This window comes from Podarcis bocagei (genome assembly GCF_964188305.1).
Source record: "Podarcis bocagei genome assembly, chromosome: 2".
Classification (NCBI taxonomy): domain Eukaryota; kingdom Metazoa; phylum Chordata; class Lepidosauria; order Squamata; family Lacertidae; genus Podarcis; species Podarcis bocagei.
In genome coordinates, this window is record NC_138126.1 from 105313480 (window position 1) to 105322490 (window position 9011).

At 42.4% G+C, this 9011-nt stretch overlaps 1 protein-coding gene across 2 annotated transcripts; it reads right to left on the bottom strand.

Moving 5' to 3' along the window:
• Positions 1 to 856: 856 nt before the first annotated feature.
• On the bottom strand, positions 857 to 7197 carry RPL38 (ribosomal protein L38). Of its 2 annotated transcripts, none has more exons than XM_081181181.1 (5): positions 7093 to 7197; positions 6861 to 6888; positions 5631 to 5691; positions 1999 to 2121; positions 857 to 935 (listed from the first exon to the last, which is right to left on the bottom strand). In XM_081181181.1, exons 2-5 carry the CDS (start codon positions 6861 to 6863, stop codon positions 910 to 912), a joined length of 213 nt encoding a protein of 70 aa, XP_081037307.1. In that variant the 5' UTR covers positions 6864 to 6888; positions 7093 to 7197; the 3' UTR covers positions 857 to 909. The 2 variants fall into 2 exon arrangements, with proteins under 2 accessions (XP_081037307.1, XP_081037308.1); XM_081181182.1 differs by having other exon boundaries at positions 7037 to 7132.
• Positions 7198 to 9011: the final 1814 nt, after the last annotated feature.

Genomic DNA, 9011 nt, shown 5'->3' on the forward strand with positions numbered 1-9011 from the left:
CGAAAGGGGCTTGCAAGAGAACTGGAGCCAATGAAATTAGCGTTTAAAACTCTTTTAAAAAAACAAAAACCAGCCACATCAACCTTAGTGTGGTCTTAGTAACACTTTTTACTTTCTGGCCATTTAGAATGAGCCATGTTAGAGTTTAATGTTTTCCTCCCTGGTAGATCACAAGTCTCTTTAGACAGCAGACTCCACTGAAATAGAGTGTGATATCAGAATCAGTATGTGATGCCAAGGATCACATGCTACTTATTCCAGCAGAATCTACATAGGATGCCTCTATTCCATATGCTTGATAAAACATGTCAACCGCATTAGAGTGTTTCTTCAACTCTGTCGCTGTAATGAGAGCAGCAGGGTCAGATTGTACATGGAACAGTCCCAATTAACCCAACTCCCAAGTTAGCAATGAACATTCTCTCTTCCTCCATTAAGCTCATGGATTTCACACTAGAGATTCTGCAAATGTCCTGGGGCCTGTTTTGTGAAACATATTGAATTTGGGTGCTAGTTCTTGTGTTTTTCTGCAGATCTTTTAACTCTGGAATTTTAAAGAGCAGTGCATCAAGTTTATCAGCTTGTTAAATCTTCAAACTGTTGGCCATATATTCTACTGGTATCCAGAATAGCTATTAGCGATTACTGAAAGCACCCCATTATTTTTTTGGATTCAATTTGAGATTGATGAAGAGGGGACCAGCAAGCTGACTGAAGATCACAACACCTCCTCTCTCGAGAAGAGCACACAGTCCCTGCAGAAGACAGGTAGCTGCTCCCCTCTAAGGAACAATGCTGCTTAAACAGTAGCCTGCCCATGCTTCCCTTTGGAAAAAAGAGGACACCAAGAAGAAAGAACAGTTCAGTCCTTTATTACAATCCACGGCCAAGATTTCAAGCATGACTGGTTCATTTCAGCTCTTTCACAGCCAAACCTGAAGAGAAGGGAGAAAAAGAGGCTGAGAAACTGAAGAGACAGATTCTGATCTCATTACTTCTGCTCATCAGGCTGGCAAACCCTCAGAGGTTTTCATCTATATCCCAGATACAAGCTGGCGAAGCTTATTAGCAGGTCTGAGCGTGCAAAGAAGCATGACTTTCAGGCTTGTGAACCAGGTGACCTGAACACTCACAGGGCTTTTCATACGTGAACTGCTACTGTGGCTTAGTATGAAATGTCACTGAATATCCAAAGTGTCTTTACTCTGTCCAGTAGTTTTCCTTGTAAGCCAGTGACATTTAGACAAGTCTTTAAAAGCCAACCTTATTAGGCCAACACTTCCTGCTGAATGCACGACTGAGGGAATGGTGTTCCCTTTTCTGTACTTTGAATTCCTGCCCCCAATTGATGCAACTCTTGAATCCGTGTCTATCAAACACTTCAAACTACAGCTTGTTTTTACATGTACAAGAATGCGGCACAAAGAAAAATGTGGATTTGTTAACCACAAAGCGTAGCTATTCAGGGCACAACTGAAACAGAATTAGTAATGATTCAACCCTCCTCTCACACCTGGCTAGGGGGAAAGGGGTTTGAATATGTTACTTTACCTAGCTGTATCAGAATTTTCCAAATGGGTGCAAGTGCCACCACTGGGTTCCACATTGGTGGTACCCATAACACTACAAAACAGGGTTCTTGAGACAGGGAGGGGCTGAGCTGGACCAGGCCCCATGCTGCGTTTTGAAGTTGTGACTATTGGGACTTCAAAGCACAGCATCACCTGACATCATAGTGACTAACAGGTGGGCAGCCCTACTCTGTTAGATTTGTCCCATCAGGGTTGGAGATCTCTATCTTGCTGGTCAGAAAAGGTTCCTGACCCCTGCTTTACAGGATACCATCACATACATGGTTGCTTTCAAAGGGGGATCTTCTTATATAATACACATGAGAATACCCACCACCTTCTGTTACTATCAGGAAGCACCAGATGCTACTCTGCCACCACCCAAGTCTTCTCCCATGACTAACAATCTCCTGCATGGTTCAATTACCTGGTGGAAGAGACTGCTTCAGTTTTTCAGCCTTTTCCTTGTCTGTGATGACCAGCGTATACAGATACCGGCTGCAACGGACCTTGAACTTCACGTTATCTTTGTTCTTCTTGATCTTGACGGCTACAATGTAATATCACCGAAGTTAGCAACATACCCTCAATATATTAAGCAATAGGCTGTCCAGAATCAGAGACTAGTACGATACACTCTCCTTTAAAGACAAACAATTTGATTAAATCCTGCTTTATCCCATAATGAGTACAAGCAAGTGACATCAGTGCCATTTTGCCATTTATTTTGTTCCCATGCATGTAGTCTCCCGCCACGACAATGCCCCTCACTATATTAATATTGAAACGAACTTGTTTATCAGGGAAAAGCTTTTCTAAAAAGACACATACATAAAAAATACACAAAAGCTAACCAAATTCCAGACTGGTGCTATTATTTGATCCATTAAGTTTTGACTTAATGATAATAATTATTAATGTTTACAAAGCTTTGCTTTGTTATTTCTGCTCTCCAAATCTATTACAAAGAAGTAGATAGCAAGACCAGTGTGAGTAATTGTATAAAGGTGCATAGTTGGACATAATGTGAATTTAAGTTTCTTTCTAGAAATGATCTTCATGGAACATTTATAATCAGATTTCGGTGTCCTGAGCGGCTCTTTGGGTACATAAAGTTGTATGGGTTTGAATGCATCACTTCAAAAGATACTAACTAAAACTATCTTGCAAATTGGCTAGGGTGTCAAGTTTCATTAAACTTCCAAAAGCATAAACTGCTTATAATTCTCACATATCTTTCACAAGCAATGATATCTATCTACCTGACTCTTATGCACTGACACCAGAGGGGTTATTTTCAATTCCATGCCATATATAAAGCCCACCTGAACAGCGAAAAATCCAATTTACATTAATTTCAGAAGTGTGAAAACTGAAGCACATTCATAGTTAATTAGGCACTTGTACAACCTTCTTGCTTTGCTTGCAATTCAAGTAATTGTTAAGTGCTGCTTTTAAAACCAGAGGTTACACACACTTTAGAAAATTGTGTTGTTCTTTAAGCTTGACATGAAAGTCTTTTTGATGCTATTTAGCAAAAAACTACTAAGCATTAGTTTAACAGAATACAAAGCAATGTGCTATGCCATCAGAATGGAACACTTTTGCATACATTACTCCCGATTTTTTTTTGCGCAAGATGAACAGTTAAAAACTCAGTTCTGCGCAAACTATATATATTATCAGGCCACATGATTTCAGAGCCAGCATTAGGAGAAATACAGAGAATCCATAATAGCTACAATAATTTAGAACTTCAATTATCGACTACTGGGGAAAACCTCACAGGTTAAAGGCTCTAGTTTGGATAAACTAGCTAGCATAACAATAGAAGTGTCTGCTGAATCAGGCGAATAGCCCATCTACTCCAGCATCCTGATCTTACAATGCCAACCAGAAGCCTATGGGAGGCCCTCAAGAAGAACCTGGGGACAATAGCATTTCCCTACTTGTGATTCTGAGCAACTGGTATTCAGAGGCATACTGCCTCCAACAGGGGAGAAAGGCTACAGCAATCATGGCTAGTTGCCATTGATAAACCTCCACAAATTTGTCCAATTTCTTTTGAGGCCATCAAAGTTGGTGGCCATCACTATCAAATTCCATAGTTTAACTATGCTCTGTGTGAAGAAGTATCTTTGTTTGCCTGTCCTGAATCTTCAAATGTTCTGCCTCGTTGGATGTTCTAGGATTATTAGAGAAGAAAAACTTTTTTTCTATGTGCATTAACAACTTGGAATTTAACTTCCCTTGCTTCAGTTAGTCATGTAGCAGTTAATCCAGACTGTAATCATTCATGGGTACGAATGGGTAAAATAAAAACAATTTATACTGTAAGCTGTTTGTAAGAGTTTGTTTTAAGAAACTCAAAATATTGCTAGTATAAAGGCACTTCAACTACCATTGGCTTCACCACAAATATCACTGGGATTTTTTAAAATGCAAAAATGTTACAATTATGATGTTATAGAAAAGTTTGTTGTTTAAAAACACCTTGGTTTCTCTTCTTCAAAAAAACTGTGCACCTCGAATCCACCATAACCCAAATCCGGCTAACACCTCCAAGTCTGGGGAGTTAGAGGAGCCATGTCAAAAAAATTTGCTTTTATGGAACAGATACGCCCTCATTCATATTACCAATCATTTTACATTTTAAAAAGTTCAAAGTTATGCTCTATTTTAGGTATTGAATTAGAACTTGAATTATTCTATCCAGAAAGCGCATTCACGACATGACATGACAATAGATTACAATAGATTAAAATGTTTGACTTGATCAGATTTATGTTACTTTTCTCCCACCCTCATCATTGCACATAGTAATATTATGAGTCTGTCTGGTACAGTGGTACCTCGGGTTACAGACGCTTCAGGTTACAGACTCCGCTAACCCTGAAATAGTACCTCGGATTAAGAACTTTGCTTCAGGATGAGAACAGAAGTCGCGTGGCGGCAGCGTGGGAGGCCCCATTAGTTAAAGTGGTACCTCAGGTTAAGAACAGTTTCAGGTTAAGAACAGACCTCCAGAACGAATTAAGTTCTTAACCTGAGATACCACTGTATTTTGGTTTGCAGTGCAGCTTACTGGAAGAGGACAAGTTGCAAATGCACCAGTGACAGCACCAGACTTGGTCCACCGGTGTGTTTGTACCATGCAGATATCACCTCTTCTGGCAAGCTGTAGCGCATCTGGTAAGCCAGCCTGCTGCTGGGATGCTCCCTATATTCTTTTCTCTTTGTATATGTGGTACACCCACACTGGGAAATTCTAGGTATATTAGCTGCAGGGTTTAGATGACCCTTGCATTTTAAAGTCCTTTTCTAGTAATGGATATGAGTGAGCAGGATGGTGGACTTGGAGAAGTCTTGTGGAATGCTCCCCCCAGGGAAGTTTGCCTGGTGCCTTCATTATACACCTTTAGGCACCAGGCAAAAATGCTCCTTTAACCAGGCCTTTGGTTGATTGTCATCCAATGCCCCTTTAAAATGTGTTGGGGGGTTATTGGGCTGTTTGTGTTTCACTTTTGATTATGTATTTTGCTTTTATGTTGTAATTTTATCCTGTGAAACACCCTGAGACCTATGGATATAGGTCAGTATGCTGCTATTATTATTATTATTATTATTATTATTATTATTATTATTATTATTATTATGTATTGCAACCCTCCGCTATGCTTGGCATAAAAACCAAACAGCTGCCAGTGGAGAGAACCTTCCTTCTCCATGCCCAACACAGAAAGGGGTGGGAGACTCCCTTTTCTACTAGTCCAACAAGATAGCACTATTTCTTGCAGGCTAGTAACTTTAATCTTTAATCCTCTGTACCATTTCCAAGTCTTGGGCAAGAACAGTATCTTTGCCCAAGACTTGGAAATGGTAGGAAGTAAAGGGCAGAATGCGCAGTGCTGCCACTTCATAATAAATAATGCAACTCCAAGTAATTTGTGCTAGATTTTTAGCACCAGCCAAAATAAAGAAGGAATCTAGACAGGGAAACCCTCCAGGAAAAGATCAAGAAATAGGGACAAAACAGTTAAGTCATAAACAGCTACTTACATTTTGCATCCTTCCTTCTGGCTGTCAATAGAAAATCTTTGATCTCTTCAATTTTGCGAGGCTGTAATTAAGTAAATACAACGTTAAATATGAGCTGGATGCCTTGCACAAATATACGGTATCTTCAATTCTTAGTTCTGCAGCCTAGACACCTTTTCCTTTGGCACTTAAACCCATCTCAAACAAATACCCACAATAGCTTGTAAGCGTGCAGAATTTGAGGAACTGCAAACACAAATTGTTTTCTTTTCAAGAGCCTTCCCAATTTCAAGCCTGCAGAAGAACTGGGGAGGAGTAAGGCTCCCTAAAAAGACATCTTCAGAGACCTGCTGGTGGGCACTTGGCTGGCCACTGCTAGGAATTAGAAGCTGGGCTAGAGGCACTCTTGGTTTCATTCAAAAGGGCTCCAAAGCCCTTTGAAGAGGACACTATCTAAAGGCCAGGCTCTATGTTTAGAGAATGGAAGTGAGAGCTGGACCATAAAGAAGGCTGTTCGCCGAAGAATTGATGCTTTTGAATTATGGTGCTGGAGGAGACTCTTGAGAGTCCCATGGACTGCAAGAAGATCAAACCTATCCATTCTTAGGGAAATCAGCCCTGAGTGCTCACTGGAAGGACAGATCGTGAAGCTGAGGCTCCAATACTTCGGCCACCTCATGAGAAGAGAAGACTCCCTGGAAAAGACCCTGATGCTGGGAAAGATGGAGGGCACAAGGAGAAGGGGACGACAGAAGATGAGATGGTTGGACAGTGTTCTCGAAGCTACCAACATAAGTTTGACCAAACTGCGGGAGACAGTGGAAGACAGGAGTGCCTGGCGTGCTCTGGTCCATGGGGTCACGAAGAGTTGGACACAACTAAACAACAACAATGTTTAGGGAAGTTTTTAATGACTGATGTTTTAATGTATTTTTAATATTTTGTTGGAAGCCGCCCAGAGCAGCCAGATGGGCTGGGTATAAATAACAAATTAATGTATTAATTATTATTATTCAAAAAGGGCAACAGCAAACATGTCCAGCTACCAGGACACGCATACTGTGTCCCCTCTTCCGTATGAATGATAGTCATGCTTGCTGCAAAACACACGTGTCCCCCCAACTCTATTAAACAGAGAAGTCTCTCTACAACCGGCTGCCTTCCCCTTAACTCGCGATACCTCCGCCCGAATCGTGAGGGAAATAGACGGGGGGGGGGGGAGGAGAGAGACGCTTCTCCCGCTTCACTCACCATGGCGACGGCTTCTGGCGAGGGTTACCTGCAAGAAAGAAATCAAAATGGCAGAAGAGGCTACTCGGACGCTGCGCGCTAAACAGTCTTGGCCGCCGGATCTCTGCTAGGCCCTCCCCCAATTACCTCGCCGCCAGGCCCTCAAGACCTCCCGCGCCCCATCACCACCCTCTTACCGGCTCCCCAAATCTAGCTTTACCGCGGATGGCGCCGGATCTCAAACGCCTCTTACCGAGATGCTGAACTTCTCGGCCGCAGCACCCGAGCAAGAAAAGAGCAAGCACTTCCGCATCCGGGTAATTGAACCCAGCTTACATGAGGTGGGTGGGCTGGGCTACGGAAACAGAAGAGGGTCAGAATTGTTAAAGGAGGGCAAAGCTGGCTCAGACCGCGATGTTGTTTTTTTTTAGAATGGGAGTCCTGAGGATTCCAATGGCAACAGCAATCTTATTCCACCGGCAACCACGGTTCTTTGGATCGATGGGGTGTTTGGTTATCTGCCGCTTATTTCACAGCAGCAGGGCAGCTCTTAGGGCGCTGTTTGGCAGCCCTCTGCATCCCAAACAATTGGCTTTTCTCCACCCAATTAGCCGAGCAGAGGGGGAGGCATCCAAAGTGAGCCCCCATGAGCTCCAGCTGTTTGGAGTCTAGCAACATCTGGAGGGCCAGAGGTTCCCCACCCGTGACCTGCATGGTTGGGGTGATGCTGGAACCAGGAATTTGCCAGTTCACATTTTCAGGCTATGCACACACACCTGTTTGCTCAACCTCCAGGGAAGCAGTGTGCACACGACATTAGCCACAATCCACACCTATCCTGTTGTTTCTTCTTGTTCCTTGTCAAATACTTCGTGTTTTTCATGTATTTTACCTTCAAGCCCACTTTTGGTCCAAATTGAGAGTAAGAACACCCTAGATGCATTTTAAGCCGGTAATGTGTACATAGCTTTAACTAAGAAATCATGCCAGCTTTCCCTTAAATAGGTCCTAATCATTGGGAAAACTTATTTAGGGCAATATGCATGGTCTGTCGTCCTCTCTCCCTTCAGTACTCCTAAACCTGTAAAGCAGGTTGTGCTGAAAGAACCAAAGCCAAAACCATAATCATCCAGGGAGGATTTGAACCCATGGCCCATCACACTAGCCACTACAACACCTTAGCTCTCAACAATAGCTGTGTTTCGAGTGACCCATAATGATAATAATAACTTTTATTTGTATCCCGCCCTCCCCGGCCAAAGTCAGGCTCAGAGCAGCTAACATCATATAAATCAGACAATATGCATAGTACAATATACAAATAAAATAACATTCAACATTCATTAAAATAATATAGAATATTAAATATCAGCATTTCAAGATTAAACAGAAATCCATTCTTAACAGTTAATGGGACACCTCAAAAAGTTGCATCCAGACAGTACAGCAGGGACCCAGGTGGAGATTGTGGTGGTGATGGGGTACTTCATTTATGCAGCAGAGCAGAAAGAGGAGTGCAACTGATGTGTAGCCCTATTCCATTTTAGAAGTGTATGTAATAACACAAGCAAGGCACAAGAGGGCAGTTCGATCACAATTTTTAAATAAACTGGGAAAATTAAAAAGCAAACAAACACACCCAGCAGCGAAAGTAATCATACCTGTAGAGTAGTTCACCCTGTCTGCACAGAAAACGGTTCATTCTGTTAGTTGCCTATTAGGAACATAAGAAGTTGCCTTGTACCTTGTCAGATGCTTAAGTCACCCACCTCAGTTTTGTAAACACTGGTAGGGAGATGCCAGGAATTTAATGTGCGACTTCTTGCATGCAGAGCACAGCTATGGCCCTCTCTCTCATTAGGTATCAGGAACATTCTGTGTCCACAAATGGACTGGGGCATAGCTGGTGTTTTATGGAATGAAAGCCGCAAACCTATTATGTAGGGGTAAGCCTCATTGAACTTGAGCTAGTGCACTGTAAAATCATTTGCAAAAGACACTGAGAGACATATGCTACATATACATGACAGCTTACTCTGGCTCCTGTGCACTCCCACCACCGGTGTTTGAAGCCAGGTATGTGTGACATTATGGGATGCGGGTGGCGCTGTGGGTTAAACCACAGAGCCTAGGACTTGCTGATCAGAAGGTTGGCGGTTAGCCATAACGTTG

What these genes read in the sequence shown, in the direction of transcription:
- RPL38 (XM_081181181.1), bottom strand. An exon ending in CAGAAGGAAGGATGCAAAAT is followed by an intron (nt 2,122 to 5,630) that starts GTAAGTAGCTGT and finishes ATTACATTGTAG; the next exon opens with CCGTCAAGATCAAGAAGAAC. An exon ending in GAAGCAGTCTCTTCCACCAG is followed by an intron (nt 936 to 1,998) that starts GTAATTGAACCA and finishes CCTTCTCTTCAG; the next exon opens with GTTTGGCTGTGAAAGAGCTG.